This window comes from Prinia subflava, chromosome 8 (assembly GCF_021018805.1).
Source record: "Prinia subflava isolate CZ2003 ecotype Zambia chromosome 8, Cam_Psub_1.2, whole genome shotgun sequence".
NCBI lineage: Eukaryota > Metazoa > Chordata > Aves > Passeriformes > Cisticolidae > Prinia > Prinia subflava.
The window spans coordinates 10,564,916-10,586,837 of NC_086254.1; the positions used below are offsets into that span (position 1 = coordinate 10,564,916).

Here is a 21,922-nt window from a genome sequence, read left to right on the forward strand (position 1 = left end):
GCTGAGGGGTGAGGAACACGCTGAGGGGTGAGGAACACGCTGAGGGGTGAGGAACACGCTGACGGGAGCGCTCCGGGGCGGCGGCGGGCGCTGAGGGCGGCGGCGGGGGCGGAGCGGGCGCGCTTGCGGAGCCCGGCGGCCGCGCATGTACCGCTCGGTGATTGCCCGGCGAGCGCGGCGGGGCGGGCCGGGCCGGGCCGCCTCCCACCCGCCTCCCTCGCTCTTTTCCTCCCTCCCTCCACCGCTCCCCCGCCGCCGCCTCGCCTCCCGGCCTCCCTGATGCCGAGGGATGGATAGAGCGGCTGCCCTGCGAGCCGCCGGCATGCTGGAGAGGAAGGAGCGGAGCGGCGGCGAGGCGGCGGGGCCGCGGGGCTTGCCGGCCGTGCGGAGCACGCTGCAGCAGTGCGGGCTGCTGCAGGACCTCATCGACATCTCGCTCTCCAACCTGCGCGGGCTCCGCACCAAGTGCGCCGCGTCCAACGACCTCACGCAGCAGGAGATCCGCACGCTGGAGGTACGGCACGGGCTGGCAGCCGCGGGCGCCGCAGCGGGGCCGCGCTGCCGCCTCTGCCCCGCACGGCCGGGGCCGCGGCCGGGGCCTGCCGCTGCCCGCCGCCCTGTCCCCTGGGCAGCGGGGCCGCGCCGCGCCCGCTCCTTCTCCCGCGGGCCGAGCGCTGTCGGCGGGGGCAGCGGCGCCCCAGCCCCGCCGCGGAGCTGTCAGCGGGCTCGGCGCTCCCGGCGCGGGGCCCCCCGCCCGGCGGAGCCGTGGAGCGGAGCGCGGTGCCGGCGGAGCGCGGACAGGTGCCCCGGGCTGTGGGGCGGGTGCGCGGGAGCTCCCTGAGGCCGTGCTCGGCCGCGCCCGGGGCCTGTGCCGGGCGCCCGTGTCCCTGTGGAGCGCGATGCGATGTGAGGCGCGAAGCAAAGGTGACTCCAGGCTCCCTGGCAGGAGGTGTGTCCCCACACCGCTGTCCTGCTCAGCTGGGAAAACTTCCCTGTGCCTCAGGTCCTTGGTGTTTGCTCCTGATGGTTCCTGCCCTCTGCTCCAGGCCTGTCTCTCTATCCCTGGCTCAGTTTCACTGATCTAATCTGGTTCTCCTTTTCTCTCTGTTGCTGTGGCTCAAACAGCGTCATGGACCAGGCTGGAGAGATGTTCTGCTGTTTAGAAAGATTAAATTCTTCAACCGCAAAACATGCGGTGTTGTGATGCTCTCAAAGAAGAGCTGGATCTGTACAAAACTCTGTATAAGTATTTAGAAAGGGAAAGTAGATATATTTTTCCTTAGTTCAGTTGACCTTTAGATACTTAACATTTCCTTTTACCTTCTGTGTAGGTAGTTTTGCTCTAAGCAAGCAATCCCCTCCTGTCCCCTTCTTTGATTCAAGTTTCATGTAAATGCTAATGCTCCTTTTCTCTACCTGGTGCTGAAGACTGTGGAGCTGGATAGAGCGTTGGGCTTTTTTTAGGAAGGAAGGATCATCACAACACTGTAACTATAATAAACCTACCTGCTGAAAAATCCATCACATGAGAAATGAAGGTTGGGAAGAAAACTGGGAAACAATAGGTGGTAGGTAGCTTTTGGCACAGCCTCATGGAAATCTATCATTCTTCCTTTATTCTTTGTCTGACTCTTCTTGTGGTTTTGGTTGGTTGGTTTGTGGGGTGTTTTGGTTGGTTCTTTTTCCCCCAAAAATTTATAGCACTGTTCTTCCTCCTGTCACCTCCAAATAGCATTCAAAAGGCTTTTCTCTATGAAACAATATTTGTGTAGCCTTTTGGCAGCCCTACCGGGGGCCTTTTTGATGCCCAAACAATGTCAATCAGCATCATTTCGGAAAATGATCATCACTTATTTGCTAGTGGACCTGTTCTAAAAGAAAACCTTTATTCACAAAGTATAAAGGCTTTTTATGATCTTGAGGCTCTTCTTAAAGCAACAAAAGCTGTTTCTAGTGATAGTTGTTGAGTGTGTGCACACAATCCCCTTCAGCATTTATCTGTTTAAACAAATGGATGCCACATTCGCTGATGATCATTAAATTTATGCTCAGAAGAAAATCTCTTTGATGCACAGTGCAGTATGTGATTTCTCTGGGAGTTCCACCAGCTGCTGGATGTTTGCCCATACACGGAGCCGTGGGCACGGGTGCAGACTCCGTGTTCTTTGCACTGCTGGGTTGCCTGGACCAAAACAGGCATAGCCCGAGTCTTGTGCTGGACTGTGGCAGGCTGCGGTCACAGAGCCAGGCTGCAGGAGCGCAGGGTCTGTGTGTGCCTCCCCAGGCTGTCACTGCTCCCGGTGCCCCCGAGGGAGGTCGGTGCCAGAGCTGTCTCAGGTACCAGCTGGAGTTCCCGTGCCCGCAGTGCCACTGTGGCCACGTGCCTCTGCCTGTGGGGTCATGCCAGCACAGCCACGAGCTCTGGTCCTGCAGGGAGCTGTGTACTGGGGGGTGGACTGTGCAGACAGCTCCTGAAGAGTCCAGAGTGCAGCTGTGAGCTCAGAGATCTCCAGGGCCTGCCTGGTTCCCTGGTAGCCTTCACGAATCTCTAAATGGCTCTGTGGGTCGCGATCAGCGGTTACTGGTGGTGCAGTGCCATGAGCCACATCGGTGCTATACATCCCTCCTCAAATGGGAGCTCAGCTAGGCTGGAGCTGAACTCCCACAGGGCTTTTCTTCTATGCAAAGAAGTTGGACAGAGGAAAAAGGATTGTGAAAACTTAGTTCCATTAATATAACTGGTAAACTGTAGTGACGTGTAGTTGCCAGGTCAAGAACACCAACCTAACCAAGGGCACTTGGGCTCATGCTTAGAGCTCCTTCCCCATTTACTGCAGTGCTTTAAGTCAAGTCCTTCCTCATTCCTCTTGCTTGTAAGGTGTTCTCAAAATAAAGCACATGGTAGATAAGGATTTCAAACTGGACCTTGGCAGGTACAGATAAGCACTCACAGTGGCTCAGAAGAGCTCAGGAAAAACTGAGATGCAGGAAGGAGAGGAAAGAAAGGGCTGTGGGAATTGCTTGCAAAGGATGTGTTGAGTGTTGTATGAGTTATATATGTTATATGAGCTGCTCCTGTTTCAGAGTAGGAAGGCTGTTTCTTAGAAGGGCAGGGAGTTTCCCTGGAGTGGAAAGTAGGTTCTGTTAGTTTGGTTATTAACAGACTGGGTTCTTTGATGCCACAAGGTCTGGTTTGGGTTTTAAGTTTTATATGTTTTGCCCAGTAAGTGCTTGAGTGTTTTTACCCAGTGCTGGTCTGTGCTTTCAGTTCTGTCCTAGCAGTTTTACTCACTTCTCAAGTTGACTACAAAACTGAAATGGAAAATAATGGTAATTTTAACCCATATGTAAGAGACAAAAAAATGTCTGCCATGTAGTGAGCATCCAGTATTGTTCCAAGCATCCTTGGAAAGAAACAGTTCTGTCAGTCTTTACCTCTGCCCTTACAGTAATTCCTTTTATGACTCAAATTGCTTTTGCAAAGTTAGAAATGTATTATTTTTAGCTGTGTTTCTTTGTAAAGGCAGTATCTTTCTGGATTCATTTTCTGGCTGGGAAACTGCTGGTGGGACTGGACATCTGTGGTGAAGCACATGCAACTTCCAGCCACAGCTCAAGGCAGTCTGTTGGAGGTGAGCAGGAGAACACAGTCGCAGGTGCTGGCAGCAGGAAAGGTTCCTGTGGTTTCTCAGCTGGACACAGCTGCTTTGGTGAGCTGTGGGAATCCCCAGACTAAGAGGGACACCTGCCCCCAGCGCCCCAGTTTTGACTGCAGCAAAGATGAGGTAGGAAGGCTGAACTGCAAGACCTGGAGTGGATTTAGACTACAAATGCATTTTCTTTCTAGCTGGGCTCTTGCCTCAGAAGAGCTGACTGCAGTGGCTCTGGCAAGGCAGCTGCCTCCAAACTGGTTATGGTGGGAGTGTTGGGGTGAGGCAGTAGCACACATTCTGCTCTTTGGAAAAAGTGTCCTCCTGGCTCTCTGGCCAGACTAGATCTGTGATAGAGACACTCCTGGCCCTGTGTGCAAAGATCAGTTTGGCTTCTTCCTCGGGAACGTCTCCTGTTCAGCACCTTCAGCAAACAGAGCACCAGATCAGGAAGCTTGGCTCCAGCTGGGCTGTGTCACAAATAAGTCTACTCTCCACAAATCAGTCGTTCACAGTAGCTGAATAGTACCTGTGGATTAAATCTGTTTGAACTTGCTTTGGCATTATCTCAATTCATTTGGCAATTTGTCTAGAAAAGTCTTATCTTACCAAGCAATCTCTGAGCAGAAACAAGCGCTTTGAAAACGGGGGGAGGCATGAGAGAAGAGGAAGAAGGATTGTAATAGTCCACAATTGCAGGTTGGAAGTTGGCATGTGGTATGCATAAGGGAAGGACAACTGTGTTTGTAAATTGGAAGTAGTGGGAGCAGTGAATTTTTCAGGCCAAACTGCAACCTGTAGCCACATGTTTATGAGCTTTGTTCAGCTGAAAAGACTTCCTTTCCCAGCAGGTCTTATGTAAGAGAAGAAGAAAGTCTCTTACTTCATCTTACTTTTTGCATACATGCAACACACTTGTTTTTCTTAAAATGTCTTTTGTTTTTGTAGGACTCCTTCTCCTTTCTTAAATTTGTGCACTTCTTGTACAAGGTAGTTTCAACAGAGATTGTATTTGACTTGGAAGAGGGGAGGACCATATATTGTTATCTAGTCTGCAGACATTGTCTTTCCTTTGTGACAGTTATGATCAGAATTTCCACATCATAATGGAATTTAGCACATCTCCACCACTGATTTTTATATAAATGTTGACACAAAACCTCAGCAGCAGTGTTTTCACTTACCTGGAGCTCCCAGGGCAAGCTCTGGTGATCAGGTTTTCATCAATATGAAGACAGGACCAGGGACTCTTCACTTTTCTATCAGGCTCTGTGTACTTCCTGCCTTGTGTTGGATTCCATGGTGCACTGATTGGGAAGCAAGAAGAGAGGTGTCAGAGTAAAGCTCTGTGCTGCCTTTGCCTTTCGAAGGCTGCCTGTGTGACTGGATTGTGGTAACACAGCACTCATTATTGCTGCTGATCCTCCTGCAGCCTGGAGCTGCAGTGCAGGAGCCCAGCAGAGCCTGCCTGGGAGCTCTGTCCGTCCCTGCCCGCACACAGCGACAGGAACCTGCAGCCTGTGGTCCCACACAAGCCCCAGTCTCTGCACACAACTTCTGACCCTTTTTGTGTGCACAGAACTGATCTAGTCAGGGAGGTAGCCAAGCTGAGCCCCAGCTGTTTCCAGCTGAACTGCAGGCTGTGACCAAGCTTGCCCAGATCCCACCTGTGCAGACCTTGGGCTGCTACCCAGTTCCAGTGCTGTGAACTGCATTTCACCCAAGGAAAGCCCCCATCAGTGTTCCAGCTGCAGGCTAAAGACAGATGTACAGCAATGAGTCAGCATGGGGTACACAAATTTATCACCTGCTTTGGTCATAAATAGGAACACTTAACAAAGAAGTCAGGAAAGGATCACAGGACACTTAAGCTGCAGAGTAAGGAATCACGTTTGGTTGGGGTTATGGAGTGCCCCTGATAGGATGATTAGTAGTTATCCCACATGGAAGAGCTCTAATAGCAGAGGCTGTGAGCTCTCTTTAGACCAGTAATTAATGTGGCATGAGGAATGCTGCTGGGATGCAGCAGATCCAGGCTCTGATCTGGTCTGATCTGATGCTGCCCAAACAGGTCATTGACCCCAGTGTTCACCATGCAGCCAGAAGCCTCAGGGCCTGGGCCTTGGAAATCTTCAGAAGCTTTTTGCAATGAGTTTAGCACCTTTCTGGCCAGTTCTGCTCTCCTTAGGTGCTTCTGAAATGTGGGTTTGTTGATTTATGAAAGAACTTTCACTTCTGTTTGAAGCAGTCTAAATCTGGAAAGGAAGTCTCGAGCTCCTCATTGTTGCTGTGTATGGGTTATTGTTGAGGCCTGCAGCTCCAGTGTGAGGTTGTATTTACAAACTAAAGAGAAGAAATAATTAGTAGTTTTACAGATTGAGAACTACAGACTGATTTTTGGCCATCAGCACTAAAAGACATTCTAGGGGAGGTGATGGGTTAGTCAGTAAGTGCAGTCATAGGGAGAGGAGTGTCCATGTCCCTCATGCTGCCTACAGTGCTCTTGGAGAACCTCTCACACCTGGTTCCTACCAATTTTCTAGCAACATTTTTCTTCTTCCAGATCAGTTTTCCCTTTTTATTTCTAGAGTAAACTAAAAGACTAAATCCTGCTTTAAAATACAGCTGTGTAGCTCCTCTGAAATAAGCTGAAGTAGGGAGATTTTGTTTTTTAAAGCTTCCTGATTTTTTTAGATGTCTCCTTAAAAACTGTTCTTTATCTGCCAAGCAAAACACTTCAGTCCTTTTGTCTTTATGAGCAAAACTGAAACTTTCCACAGAGTAAAACATTTCTTACGAAGTCTTCTAACCTTAATTTCCCATAACTTCTTTAGAGACAGATCTGAGTGGCTCAGGCCAGCGTCAGCTAGCAGTGTAAAACTCTGAGTGCAGATCAGATGCAGTGTTTTTTCCCCCTCATTTTAATGTATTCTGGAAGCTATGTCCTTGCCTATCCTCCCTTATTTTACAAAAACCATTGAGTAAAAATCCACAGGTATTGTTTCAAGGACACTGATCTGTTTGGGGAGTTCTGCACAGGCCTTCAGCCTTCTCCCTTTGGAAGAAGAAAGGTTTCAGGTTTTCTTTCCTTTTTCCTGTGAAACACAAGGGTGACCAGAATAGCTCTGGAAGAGACAATGTGAGCACAAACACCAAAGACTCAGCATTTGTTCACACAACTAAGCTGGGAGAAACCCCAGAGTAGATCTCAAAGGGCTTGTCAGTCCCATTCATATTCAGACAGGATATTATGTGTGTTGAAACTGGTTTGGTCTTGCTTTGTGGGTCAAGTGTGATATTTGTAGAACCCCTACCTGACTGCTAAAGGCCTGATTTAAGCACTGCTGTATTGGCAGCATTTTGTCTGGGTATAACAGGGCAGAGTTTCTGTGGGATGTCTCCATGCAGCCTAAATTCCTGAGCCATTTGCAGTCATGGCTAGGGACTAGAGTGGAATCTGTGGAAACTCATGTTTGGAAGGAGAAAGGAAAGCTGCTGCGATCTGGGTCTTTAGCTATTGCACTGAAATGCTGGCTGGGTTTGTGCTGAGACTGCATTTGTAGGCAGTGCAATCCTTGGGAGAAGATTTTTTGTGTAGTGATGCTGAATGCATCTCTGTACCAGTAATTACCTATTTACCTCTACCTGACTGGGCCTTACAGTTCTCACCTGCCAGTCTGTAACTGCAGGGATAGGTAACTTAACAAGAGCTAGCTGAATACTTCTGCTAGGGTGACATTAATGTTTAGTGTTTGATTCTTGTGGAAACTAAATCTACAACACATTGTGCTGCCAAGGCAGGTTCCAGTTCCACTGATGTGTTCTTTCCTTATTTTTTCTAGTGTGCTATTCAAATTGTATCAGTTGCCAGGAATAACTAGTTGGGTGTTTGAGGTGAAGAACTCTGCAGTGAATGGACGTCTGGCAGCATAGGGGTTCACGCTGAGGGCAGGGGCAGCCCTGCAGTCAGTGCAGTGGGCAGGGAGTGTGCTGGCTGCAGATGCAGTGGTGGAGCAGCCCTGCTCTGAGCTGGAGTCCCCAGGAGTGTCTGGAGGTTCCTTGCAGCTCCTCTCCTCAGTCAGCCCAGCTGCTCTTCTAATGAAGGGGCAGATCCTGCCTCTAGCATTTTATTAGCAGACTTCTCAGTTTCCTTTTGAACTGTTGTGCCAAAACAGGACATGTTTCTCACTGTTAGAGACTACTGCTGTGCACCAGAAGAATTCTGAGCCTGGAGGGGAGCTTATAGACACCCATTTCTCATTTCTGGTCTTCTTCCGTATGCTAACTTAGCCAGGACTCGCTGAATCCTACTAGGTTTAACCTGCATCCTCTTTCCAGTTCTCCTAATGCAAAATGCTTCTGGTTCTTCACCTTCCCTAGGCAGGGCTCCCTGCTGTCCCTGCTGCCCAGTGCCTCCTGCCGTGCCTGCAGTGTCTCTCAGCTGCTCGGCTCTGCCTCAGCACAGGGTTTTGTGCTCTGGCCCCAGCGCTGTGACAGCCTCTCTAAGGTCCTGCAGACATGGCCTGACTCAGCAATTTTCACACCTCTGGCTTGATCTTTCCTGCAGCTGTAGAACCAAGGTGCAGGGGAAAGGGGAAACACATGAGGAAACGCATGGTCTGATCCCTGCCTCTCCCTTTCACTCCTCGTGGATCCTCCACATAAACAGGCTGGCTCAGCCCGTTCAGCCTTCCTGTGTGCCGGACAGGAGGAGCCTGGAGTGAGCTCTGTGCTGCTGCAGGCATGGCCACTTTAGACTGCAGAGGATAAAGTCTCCACATTCAGGCTGTGTTACAGGGTGGGTTGGCAGCATGGCTTGTCAGCTTCCCTGACAGAGCCTCAGTGGTGTGGGAACAGCATCAGTGAGCTCTGCAGATCTCTGCATTGCTAGAATTCTTTAGAGTTCTTCTGAGTGCTGAGACTTCAGCCTCTTCATGCAAGTGGCTCTGAGATTTGTCTAACCTCAAACTCTGGGAGACAGAACATGCGGGAGGTTGGAAAGCCACCCCGATGCATGAGGGAATTTGGAGTATCAGTAAGAAACACTAATTTCTTTGGGAATAATAATTTTGAGAGCTGTTCCTCTATGACTGACTGACTGCAAACAGAATGTAGCTTCTGGGAAGTCGGGGTGGGTACCATGGCACAGCTTTGCTTTGATGTCAGGTAGCTGCACCAGGATCACATTTAATTACTTTGAAAGCCTGTCTCTGAGCAGTAGATTCTCTTCCCCCAGCTGCGATGGACTTCATTATACAGAGGACAAAAGTCTGTCTTTTCTTTAGTAAGTTCTTATTTTTATGCAAAACTTTGAACTGGGTGATAACACATTTGAACTTTGGGGCTACTTTTGATTTATACTTAACTCTCTGATGTTAGTTCTATGTTCATATCTCCTCTTATATTTGAGGTATGAAATAAAGCTCTTTTCTTCCTCAGAGGTTGAAAGACATGGAAAAAATCTGCTGTGAGGTATGTTGCTTTATCTCAAAGCACTTACCATTTGCAGCAAGGTAGCTGTTACAATCCTATAACATATTGTCCAACTATTGTTTATTCAATAAGACATATATTTTACAGCACAGCAGATCCACAGCTTTAAAGCCAACAGCCTTGCAAAGTTTATAGTGTTGGCTACCAAGTACTGTCCTCTAAATTATTCTCTCATGTTCCAATGAGCTTCTGCTTGCCATCTGCCCTTCACGCAGTCGTCATACAATGTCTGTTCTTCAAAAGACAATTTAATTAGATCTTCTTTCAGTAGGTTTTAATCAAGTGTTATGGGGTTGCTGGTGAATTATTTACAAGCGTATCACTTGATGGAACACTTGGTCTGCTACAGGTATCATGTAAGTGACATCTGTAGCAAAGAGTAGAGCTGGTTTTGACTGAGGACCCCATTTGTGTTCCTTGGGGTTGTCCAGTTGACATCAGATGAATGTTGGGTTATGTGAGCCCACTTTCCTTTACAGGAGTAGCAACTGAATGTGACTGTACTGAAAACAAAGGAGTTGAAGCAGTTTAGAACTAGGGTAAGAGCTGAATTTAGCTCTAGTCTCTGCTGGCTCGGTTCATTTGTAAGTGCCTTTCAAGGCTGAATACCTTAAACAACACGGCCTTGACCCCCACTTGAAGCTCCAGCTATTGAAACACAAGTACTGTTGTACCGTCTTCAGATTTGGTCTGATGTTAAATTGTGTTTTGAATGAGCAAGGGAATAAAAAACACTCATATAGCAAAGGATAACCAACTGAGAAGGTGGGTATTTTTGAGAGCAGGATTCTTTCTCTGCCTTATTTCACCTGACTCTTAAATTGGTAGAAATTCTACAGTTATGAGATGACATTCCTGTTTTCATCTCGTTGAATGCATGTTTCAGCAGCTTTGCTGTTTTGCCAGTTCAGCTCCCATTCTGCATGAAAGAGCCCCAGCGTGAGGCTGCCATCTACCCAAGTCCACGGGGAAGGTTACAGGTGGCCTGGCTGGGAGACAGAGGGAGCCTTGGCATTGCTTATCTGGGCTGGCTATCCGGAGCACACACCTGACAGGTTCCCTTTGAGTCTCAGGGTTCACGTTCCAGTGGCACTGGACAGTAGCTGGCTTTATGGTGGTCCCTCTCCTTTCACTGCTGTGGAACCCTCAGCACGTTTTCCTCTCTCTCTCTGCCATTGCTGTTTGTTGGTTCCGTATGGATCATCCCCGATCCCAAGCCTTGTGCAGCTGCTGGCAGAGCCTTTGCAGCAGAAAGTGCTGCTCTGTGTCACTGAGAGCCTTCCCCTCCCCCAGGCTGGGATATTCCTTGTGCAACGTGATCTAGCCCAGAGTGGTTGGGAACTGATAGTCCAGAGTTCATTTCCAGTTATTATTGTAGTAGGGAGTCAGGCTGGATCGAGGTACTCATTTCCAGCACAGACCATATACCCTTTGAAAGCATAAACAACCTCTAGGTCAGTTTTACTTAGCTTCATACATAAGGATTTCAGCTAAACAGGAAGAGCAAGCAGGAGCTGAAGCACTGCAAGAGGCTGGTTCAGCTCTCATCCATACTGGACTAAGTAAGGTCCCTTGCAATAGAAAAAGATACACATGGAGAACTGAGCTCTAAAGCAGCGGGGGAAGCTCCCGGTTTTTGTCTTTTGAGCTGGTCATCTTAACTGCAATGTGGTTTTTTGCCATGATCTAGGATCCCACAGAAGCCCTTCACAGAGAGGATCTAGGCTAGCTTTGAAGGCAGGCACATTCAGAAGTTGTTGCCATGGTCTCTTGACTGGAGATTAAAGGGGCTGAACGAGGTGAATCATTACCATCAGAGTATGAACTTGCAGTGTCGGGGAGCCATACCTGGTGTTTGTGCAGACCCAGCAGCAGCAATCCATGTGTACCACAGCCAGGATGGGAGCACCAAGCTAGCAGCAGTAAAGCCTCCCTCGGCTGTGCTTTGCTGCATGCTAACACAGCCTTCTGTTAAGATGTGAGGCTGGCAAGACTTTGCACAGCTCAGTGTCTGCACGTGGAGATGAGACTAACTTTGGTGGCTGCCTGTTCCAGCTGGAGTTTGTGCTGCCCTGGGAAGCGGGGCTCAGGCAGCACACTGGGCTCAGAGGCTGTTCAACTCAGACTGCAGTAGGGCTGCACAGCCAGTGGGGAAGGGGAGCCTCTGGGCTGGACAAACAGGTCACACAGGTTTCCAGACGCCTACTGAGCACAGCTCCAAGGCTGCAGGAGCTGGATGCTTTCAGGTAGGAGCAGCACCAGCACTTTGTGAGATAAAAGTTTGGCAGAATTGAAGTTCCATCAAGTACTAGAGCATTTAAGCTTAGTTTAGCAAGAATCCATCAGAATAGTCAATAATTTTACTTCTTTGCAGTTAATAATTAAGTTCCTCCTACAGAGTACCACTGATATAATTAAATTTAGTTTCTAACTCAAGTTTAACAGGGTCACTTGGTCCTTGCTACAGCCTTTCCTTTAGGGAGAGACCAGCTTGGATATGAGGATCTGACCATTTGTGCCCTCTTTAGGGAGCAGGGGTCACATCCTGCTTTCTGTAGAGGTGACTCCTACACTCCTGCTCTTCCTGTTGCCTCGCTTGCTCTGCCCACGGCCCTGCAGAGTAGCAGGGGAGTAGGAAGGAGGAACTAGTCCAGTACAAAACCTCACTGAACAGTCAAAGACACCCAGCAGTGACAGCAGCTTTAGAGCAGAATAGAACACACAGCTCATCCCAGTAACTTGAAAACAGTATCAGGGAAAAGGCCATAAATAAAACCTTTCTGCTACACCATCTTCTGTCTCATAGCCTTTCCTCACATCCCATGTTTAACCAAAACCTCTTCAAGTAATTCTTCATTCTCACTGCAATTATACTGACTCTGTCAGTGGGGTGGTCCTGGGCCATCAGAAAGGATCTGTACAGAGGTTTGTCTGAGACTGATGTTCCTGATCTTGAGAGAGCAGAAGGACTAACCTGAGGAAATGCAGAGAGGGGGGCTTTGGACAGGTGCAGGTGAGAATGTTTGTCTGCTGAGAAGGAAAGAGAACTGACCCTGGAAGCAAACTCACTGACAAATGGCATCACCAGCGCTGGAGGGAAGATAAAGCTCATACAGTCCACTGACCTTTTTACTTTTGAACTGTTTTAGGAGTCTCTTCTAGAGCTGAGTTGTGGGGGACCTGGTTAACTTGGCAGCTGAATCTCAGTTACACTCACAGTTTTTCCAGTCCTGTGTTTTGTGTTTCAGTGCCTGTACACAGTACTCTGGGAGCATTTTTGATAATTGGTGAGCAAACTGAAAATCTCTGATCTCACTCCATGCCAGAATATACCAAAGCTTTTCTTTTTCCCTCTTAAAATCTTGTGTTATAGGTTCAAAGCATTTTGAACAGAGTGGGGTTTAGTGTATTTTGTTCTTCTGACAATCCCAAAATACAATCTCTTAGCAGCTTGTTAAAATAAAGCTGTTTTGCTGTTTTAAAAGAGAGAATGTGGCAAGTTGCCACATTCCAGTTAAGCAATTTCCTATAGCTGACTTTTTTTAATGCATGTTTTTTTCAGTCATGTCCCTACTCTGTTTTCTCTGCAAGAAGCCAGAGTACCCCAAACAAGACAGAAGCCCCCACCTCTGTATTAATACTTGAAGCAAACTCCCCTTCCTGAGACTCATCATGAGAACAGAACATGGAGCCTTGGCACAGGGGACTGTAGTGTATGTGGCAAACTGGAGTTTTTAAGAACTGTGGCTTTTTTTGGAAAGTTCATTTTCCTTCATGGGGGTAGATTTGCCCTTTTTTATTGCAGCAGCCCTCAGAGGCAGCTCTGCGAAGGGAGCTGGGAATCCTCCCGGGGAGGTTCCGGGCTGTGCTGAGCCGTGAGTGGGTGGCGGCTCCGCAGTCGGGCAGCAAGGCTCGCTCCCAGCCGGGTTCCTCCTCCCTGCGGGAGGGGAGCACGATGTGCCTCGCTGCGTTTAGTGGGTGGATGCGTGTCCTGCGAAATCGGGGTTTGGCAGGTGCACGTAGAAACTGAGTAACTGATTTAAGAACATCTGCTGAGTAATTGAAAGGAAGAGCAGGCAAGTCCTCAAGGTAGTGAGTAATGCTGCAGCTTCCTATTTCTGGGTGACTGTGCTCAGTCCTCTCCCTTTCTCTTTCCAGCTGAAGAAAATGATTGGCAGTGGCTGTGCTGAAGAGACAGGGCTGACATGCAGGGGCTTTGCAGGCAGGTCATGGAAATGTGCTCCAGAGCCTGGGCAGCCAGGCTGCTTCTGAGCTCCCGAGTGCCTCTGTGTGTGTAACCTGAGCAGCAGGGGCTCAGCTGTGCTGCTGGGGTAACATCCAGCATCTGGGGAAATCAGGGCATCTGGAAGTTTCACATAACTTCAGTGTTCTTTGCATGAGATCACAGCTGGAAAGCTAATAATAATAATCAGGTTTCAAGATTATACTGTAAACGACCTAGGTGAATTTATAAGTTACCTTTACCAAAACACAAAAGAGAAATAAGACTATCTATGAAGGAAGGATGGAGGTGGAAAGGGTTTTTTTTTCTTTTTGTTCAAGACTTTTTTTGGATTCAGAAGCTGATTCTAAAGCAGACTGCTGATACTTAGGGAATCCTGTATTGTTTGCTCATCCTATGAAGACTGAGCACGGTAGGTTTTGCATTTGTGGAAATGCTCAGAGCACCTGAGCTGTGGAAGGACAGCTCATGTGCCCTATTTTCAAACAAGCCAAATATTAGGAAAGCTGAGTGTGAGCACTGACTTTGTGCCTGTGACACAGGTAAGAAGCTGTCTGCAGCTCTGCTGGATTCTTTAGCCAGGTATAGGCCTTGGCTGTGTTTCTGGCTATTCTGGAGGAGTGTTAGAAAGAATTACTCCCAGTTGTGTTTTGCATCACACCTGGCAGGAGGTGTAGTAGAGTAGCAGTGGCCTTTAGAGTCTTCCACTATATGGGTGTGGCATTGCAGCTTTCTACAGCATCCTCAGGATCCAGGATTTTCAGTAATGCCTAACTTAGCCATGTTCCTTTTGGAAAGATCAAGGTGAAGTACTGTAAATGAAAGGAGTTGGACAAACCCATCAGTGATCTTTGTGTAATGATGCACAGCTGCTTGGCTGTAGTAAGAAATCTTAACTCTTGTGGCATGAATTTGTATCCAGCACTCAGAGCTGTCCTCTGGCAGGCAGAGAAATACAACACAGAATCCCTTTGTGTTTCCCCTGCTCCTTGGGAGGAGAGTATTTCCATGACAGACTAGCACGCAGGCTGTTACAATGGCTTTTTCTTTTCTCCTCAGCAGTTTGGGTTTGTGTGTTTCTGGTCCATGTGGCTCAGCACAGTGAGTCCCTCCTCTGGTGTGAGCAGGGGCAGCTGAAACCCTGAACCCAAAGCCTGCTCAGCTTCTCTCCAGCACATAATCCAAGGAGATACTTTAGGACAAAAGGGATGTAACTCATCACAGGAATGCAAAGGGGTGAATGCAAAGAAGTTTTCTGAAGAGTATTTCCTAAAGAGCCTGTGGAGCATGAAAAGCAAAAAGAGAAATTGAATTAAAGCATACAAGTGTATAAATCACGTTTTAGAAATGATCCTCTGGATTTTTTTCTAAATTGTGGAAGTGATGGCAAATGTAAGAACTTTGCTGCTTTAAAGTTGCTTTTTCAATCCCCAATTGGAGCAAAAAAGTCAGGCTCAGATTTTTCACAGATTCTGCATAAAATAATTTTTGGACACACAAGCAAAATGCTTAAACTCTGATCCTGAACTGGCACATTTTCTTCCATTGTACATTTAATGCAGATTTTTATTAGAAGAATATGTTTTGAGAACTTCAGTTTGCTCCCACAGAACGCTTTGAAAATGAGAAACTTGGTTTTAGCCAACTGTCACAATACACTCCTCTTAAATGAACAAAACCAAAGGAAAACCAGCCCCAACCTCCTGTTCTGCTTAGGTACAGAGACAAATGTGGTGTGTGAAGTTCCTGTGGAAATTCACAAAAGTAATGGATATTGTACCTGCCTGAAAGATGCTGAGCTTAGAGCTTGTTATCTTTGTGATCTTTTTTCAAGTGCTGATTGAAACCTTTCCAGGCTGCTGTATGATGCCAAGTAGCTATTGCAGAACTGTCTGGTGTGTAGCCAGTTGCTGCTTATCAGTTCCCTCTGTATTTTTTCCTCATACAACTATTACTGGATCAGCAGCTGTATTTTCCTCTACTTTTTAAGTGGGCACAACATGGTTTAGGTGAAAGTCTCAAGAGTCACAGGAAAAAAATGTTCTTTTTGGGGTTGGGATTCCGGGTTCAGGTGTCTGCACTCTAAATTCTGTATTTGTATTTAACTAATGATAGAAACCCCTCATGGCTGCTGCGGGCAAATATGAACCAGTGAGAGAGAGCCCCAAGGAGATTTTTTGAAAAACAAAATGTGAGCAGTGAGCCATGGCAGCTCTCTCACTCAATGTCTGTGAAAAGAGAAATGTGACCCCAGTCCTTGCCAAAATAGCTCAATTCTTTCTAGCAGGAACCCAATAATTGGGAGCATTTCAGAGAATACAGTTTCTTAGCTGAGATTTCCCAGGGAGCAGAGACAGAACGTCTTCAGCTCCAAGACCTGCAACCTGCTCCTACAGAGATTTAACACTTTTCTGTGGAAACCTCTTCCCCAAAGCCCAGCAGCTGTCTGGGGAACTGTGTGTGCCACAGAGGAGGGGAAGGTGGAACTCTGGAAGCGCTCGAATAATTGAGTCAAACAAGCAGGATTTGATTTTGTTGTTTTCTTTCCTTCCCTTGTCTGCTATAAGCCTGAGAACAAAGTGCTAATCTGTGTCATTCCCCAGCCAGTGCGAGGGAATGGTAAGAGACTGGAGATTTGTGCTTGTATTTGATTGAGGCTACAGAAAAAGAAATGTGTAAGACAAAAGGAAGATGGTTCGGAAGGCAAGGGGAAGAAAAATGGGGAAAGAAGCCTTTGGGATTAGGAGCAGCATCCTGGGCAGTAAAATGCTCTATTGAAGGTTCCTTCCAAGACTTCTCAGTTCTGTCCTGAGGAGTGTCCTGGCCTCATCCAAGGTGTTCCCCTTGGAGCTCACTGTCAGTGCCAGCTCCTGGTGCTCAGGACCTGCAGAATGAGGCTTGCAGTGAGGAAAGGGAAGTGCAGGAATATGACCAGGACATACAATTAGTCATTCTCTTCCTGACCTTGGTGAAGGAAATGTCTGGCTTTATATTGTGTGCTGTAAACTCCCCTTTATTTAGGCTCTAAGTTTACACATGCACAGCTTGTTGGTGTCTTTATTTCCACTTCCTGCACCATCAGTCAAATGCACCTGAGAGTTCTTTCAGAAATGTGTGACAATGATTAGTGCCATCATAAAAACTATGGAGGATATTCTTTTTAAAGGCACTTTTACAGTTTGAATTTTACAGAGAGATCCATGGGCTGTGACACAGCTCCTATGCCCAGAGCATGGCCTGGTGCTTCCTTTTCAGCTGCTGGGCCTTCCATAGCTTTTCTCGCTGTCACTTGGTGCCTTCTGCTGCAGTCGCTGGAAAGCCCACAGGGGGTGGGGGTAATTGTTTTCTTAGTGGGAGGAGAGATCCAGTGGGTTTGCCAAGATACTGAATAATTATAGGGAGAGGCAGAGCGTTAGTGTTGTTTGGGCTGCATTTGCCTCTGTAGGACTGTACAGAGTTGGGCAGGTGCTTGTTTACCTGCAGTGCTTGGAGAAGCCTGTGTGGTGTTGTTCAGAGCAGGGTAAATCCATCAGCCTGCTCAGTGGCCATGCACCAGCTCCATGAGGGATGGGAAAGCTGGACAGGCCTGTAGGGCAGTGTGAGGTGACAACGCCCCTCAGGAGAGGCTTGGGGCAGGAGGGGGATGCTGTGCTCCGTCTGGAAGCACGGCTAAGCCTGACGAAGCGTGGCTGAGCTGAAGAACTCGCTGGGTGCTGGAGAGCTGTGAGCTGAGAGGAGCAGAGCTGCAGATGTGATGTGGCAGCAGCAGGGCTGTGCTCAGCAAATGGCAAGTACAGTTCTTAGTCTTGCAGAATGCTCTCAGTCATTCTGTTACACTTGTGTGTCCTCGGGTTGCAAAGGAGCGGGGTGGGGGGGGTTTCATTTTTAGTGTTCAGTGGGTGTGAAATCTCTGATCTTTAAGCAGAGAACTGCTCCTGTAGCTGCATTAGGCTTGGATGCCTCACTAGGATGAAGTCTTTGAAGAGAATTATGTTATAAGGCTCAGGGAACTACTTGATTGTGTAGTTTCATCCTCCCACTCTTAGCAAGGAAGGCCTCAACTGAGTCTTTACAGCCTCAGTCGCTGGGATTGTGAAAAAGAGAAGAGGGGAGAAGAAAAGGAGTGGTATGTGGCCTCCAAGTGACCCAGAAATGATGCTGTCTGCATCATTTGACAAAGCAGAAATAACATACTGTAGTGTTTGGGCAGTGGCTATTGTGTCAGCCTCAGGCATGGCTGAGGGTTCAAAGGAAAATCCATCCATCTGGTGTTCCATCTCTCCCTACCTCTCTGTGCTTATATTTACCAGTTTCTCCTAAGGCTTCTCCCCCCGCACAACTTGCCTGCACATTTTCCTGCTGGCTTGTGCTGAGTCCTGTTTTGCAGGGTTTGTTTAGCAATGCATTGAGAAACTATTTCCTTTTCTGTTACAAGCAAGCCCAAAGTCCCTCAGCGGCACAGCGGGATCCTGCAGGAGCAGCAGGGCTGGCACTGGGGCTCTGTGGTGGGACTGGGCTCGTTCCATCCCTGGCATCCTTCTGGCACCCTCTGCTTTTCAGAGTCCCTGCTAATGGGAGCCACTGGTTAGAGCAGAGCACTGAGAGCTTTCATGGCCCCTTTTCAGAGCTGCCCCCTCACTTTGTGCAAATTATTTTTAATCTTTCTTACTTTTAACAAGGTGCATGGGGTCGTTGGAGTGTGTTGATATTCCTGAGGTGTTTGTGGCATTCAAGGCAGTGGCACTGTTCCTCAGCCAGTCTTGTTCAAGGGCATTGTGGCCCAGCACAGCTGTCACTTACAGACCTGGTGCTGTGTCTGCAGCCGTGAGCAGTGAGGGGGATAGGAAACGCACCCAAATGAGCAACAACTCTGGCTACCATTTCAGCACAGCTAAAAACACAGAAACCAGGCCTCACATTCTGGACAGGTGTCCTGCTCACTGCCAAGCTTCTTACTGAATGAGTCAGCTGGGTTCAAGTAAAGAATGTGAATTCCACAGGCTGCAGGTCAGAGTCTGACGTGTGAGCTCCTTTTTCCCCTCAGATGCCACCTCAAATAAAGCAAATGACTTTGCTGCCAGATATTTCTCTGTAGTATTTTGTCTGATATCTATTCCACCATGCATAGCTGGTGAAAATACAGGTTACAATATCATCCTTTAGTAGCTTCAGTTCTGTTGGTTTTGAGGGCAAAGCCATGTGGGTGACAAACTGAGTGACCTAATTTTTTAGGATACAAATAATTCCTTGAAATGAAGTGGTTTCCTCCTCTTTCTCTTACTTTGGGTTGTGAATTTTGCTCCTGTGCAGATCCTGTGCCTGCCTTGGAAGGAGCTGTTTGAATTTCATCCTGATCTCAAGATAGTTTGGAGGTTTGTGAGACCCCAGCTGAATCCTGCGTTATGTGACTGTTCCTAATGGAACCACAGATGGGAGGGATGGTTTTCTCTGTGGCTGAACGAAGTGTTCTATGAACAGGTTTGGATCAGATTTCACTGCAAATTGAGCATATGTCATGTGAAAAGGGTACAGATCCACTCTCTCAGTTTAAGCAAGCAGATTTGGTTCTAAACCAGTCAAAACCAGGCAGTGGTTCAATTCTCCCTGTCCTGGAAAGGGAACACTTCACAGTGTTGTCAGATATCTTTATACCTGCAGGCACAAGGAGGAGTTCTCTAACACATCGAGAAATGAGAGTTTCTGAGGCTGCAGCTGGTGCTGGCGATGCTGTGATCAGGTGCTGATAACCATCCAGATAGCTGGGGGCACTCAGATGAGTCAGCTGCCAGAGCCTGAGTTCACAGAGGAGCAGCTCAGGGCTCTGTGGGCAGAGCTGCACACACGCTTGGGTTGTTGTCAGCTGAAGGGCCCTGCAGACCCTCACACTGAGCACAGCTGGCTTGGATGGTTGGCTGCACACTGGATGACTTTGAGAAAGTGCCCTGAAGTATCCTCACATGCTGCTGCTCTCCCAGTAGCCAGTGAGATCTTTATCATTTTCTCACATGGTTGCCAAGCATGACTTCAGAGACAAATTTGGCAAGTCCAGTTCTGACCTTTTTATGTTCTCTTCAATGCTCAGGTGGCCTAGAAAGTTTTTTTGGTCTGACATAGGATTTGTGTATATAATGGCACTGGGGAAAATAGATAAGAGTCAGCTAAAGGTGTGAAGTGAATCCACTTTCACTGGATGCCTTCAGATGACTCATCTGACTTTCCCCAGTGCCCCATGCAGATAAACTCCAGATCAGAAGTTTGGTCTTCTGTTTCAGGAGGCAGAAATGCAGAACCTCCCTCATGCTCTGGTCCTGATCCGGCCAGTGCAGTGTCTTGCTGCACCAGGAGCTGCTGGGCTGCTTCAGAGAGTGCTCCCTGCCCTCTGGGCTGCTTCTTGGCAGGACGTTAATAGAGGAGTTCCTTCCAGATTAATTCCTGTCTCAGGCAAGAGAGATGATTTCCGTTTCTCTTAACCACATGCAAGAGCTGGGCCATACATTGATCTGATCCTTTTAAAGCTTCAGCCACCAGCTGGGTAAAGTGCAGGGCAGGACTTGCTTGTAGCCTTGGAAGTTTCGGTGTAAGCTCGTATTTATTGTCTCCTCCAGTGCTGCCAGGCTCCCTGAAATTCCATCTCCGGGCACAGGAGCAATAGGATCTGCTTTTGACCATGTGCTTGATTTGTTCATTAAATCATGACAGTTGTTTGTTTTGGGTATTGCAAAACTCCTCTTCTAAACATTGCATATGTTTCAAGTCAACAAGAAAAGTTGCAGGCTTCACTGAGCAGATTATAGGTTTTGTGAAAGTGTGAAAACATGGCATTTGGTTGTGAAATGTATGATTGAATCAAACTTGGTCTCCAACTGTTGATATTCTGAAGAAATCTTGGCTGGCACTTTGGTATAGCAGAGTCCCTCTGCCTGTCCCCAAGTTGTTTAATTTATAATTTCCATTCTGTCCCATGGTTTCCCCTTTTTTGTGAATTGAAAATTATTATTTTTGCTGCATTTATAGGGTATTTCAAGATACGCTGATTAAAAGCATGAGACTAAGCCACTGAAGGCTTCAGAAAAATGGGGAGTTTCTAGGCTTTGCTCCTTTTTCCATGTTTATTTGGATCAAGTGCATTGAATTCAGACTGGGTTTTGACCAAGTGCAGAAGCTGCAATAGGTCTAAGTTTAATGCCTTTTAGTGGCTCTGGAACAAGATGCCACTTTTCTAAACCTGAATAAAACATAATCGACAAGAAGCTGGGGGAGAGTTGACCCCCAAATGCATGACCCTTGATTTCTCTGGTTAGACACCATAACTATTAACATTGTCTGACAAATCAAGAGGTTAGAATGTGATTTCTGGTCAGTTAACCAGAGGTCAGAAATACTTGGGCTGCAGTTTGATGACGGGATTCTTCCAGCTCTTTCTTGTAGTATCTCCTGAATTCTGCACCCCAGTGTCAGTGATCTGGTTCTACAGATGCTTTCCTGTGCCATGTCTGCAGAAGTGCAGCTGAAAAACTTGTGGGCATTTTCTTTTTGTTTGTTGTCCTCTGAAGTCCCAGCTGTTGGCTGGAGGTCATGGATATGGCAGACTTGTATCTCAAGAGATCTGCTGTTTATTTTGCAGAAATAAATAAAAAAGTACAAGCTTGGCAGTTTTCTCCTAAACTTCTTGGACTTGCTTCTCATCTGTGCTGTAACGGGATCTTTTAAAGGCACTGTAAGGAGGTGAACGTGCACCCAGGAGCGCCTGGCAGCGTGTGCCCTCCTCAGAGCAGTGAGAACTGCTGTCCTGGCCACTGCCTGCACCAGGCAGAGCAGCAGGGCTCTGCCTGGAATCAGAGCTTCACTCCAGCTGCTCCATATCCTGTCCCTGTTCTTGTCCTTTCCCATCTCTGTGGGTTCAAGGCAGTTGGAATATTGCTGCTTCTGGTCTGGGGTTTGCCATTTGTGATGAGTAGGACGTGCCATTTAGCAAGCAGGCAGTGAGTAGCTACTATTGGCTTTATCTCTCAGTCTAGTTTGTGGTTGGAGACCTGTGTGCTGGTTGTGGGTTTTTATGTGCGTCACTGAACCCAGAAGTTTTATTATATTCTCAGAAAAGGGTTTTGCAACAGCTCAGCTATTAAAGCCAAACCATGCAGTTTAGTGAAAAAGTCTAGGCAGGAAACAACAAAATGAAATTCATCCTAGGGGAGAAGCGTGGTGCATGTAGGCTGGGAAGAGAATGCAAATACACTATTTATAGGACTAGGAGAAAACAAATTTGGACTTGAGGAGCAAATGCGAAGGAGTTATCCGGGAAAACTAGCCTCGGCCCTCTGAGACACTCAGACCTGTGCTGCCAGAGTGCTTATCCACTTTGGAGAATTTGTTATGTTCCAGCAAAGAAGAGAAGTTTGACATTGAAATCCATGCTGCACAGAATCCCTTCCAGCAGTGTCTTTAGGAGTTTATGCTATGGATGACACTTAAGAAGGGGAAATACTTGAACCAGTATTTTTTTAAGCAGTACTGAAATAGCTGAGGCCAGTGCCTG

General features: G+C 47.5%; 1 protein-coding gene across 1 annotated transcript in view; it reads left to right on the forward strand.

The window, feature by feature from the left end:
* Positions 1–218: 218 nt before the first annotated feature.
* Positions 219–21,922, forward strand: part of KSR1 (kinase suppressor of ras 1) — a 47,952-nt gene continuing 26,248 nt past the window's right edge. Inside the window, exon 1 of the mRNA XM_063402930.1 lies at positions 219–514. Coding sequence (XP_063259000.1) covers positions 290–514 — 225 coding nt within the window. The 5' untranslated portion in view covers positions 219–289. The remainder of the gene's footprint in view (positions 515–21,922) is intronic.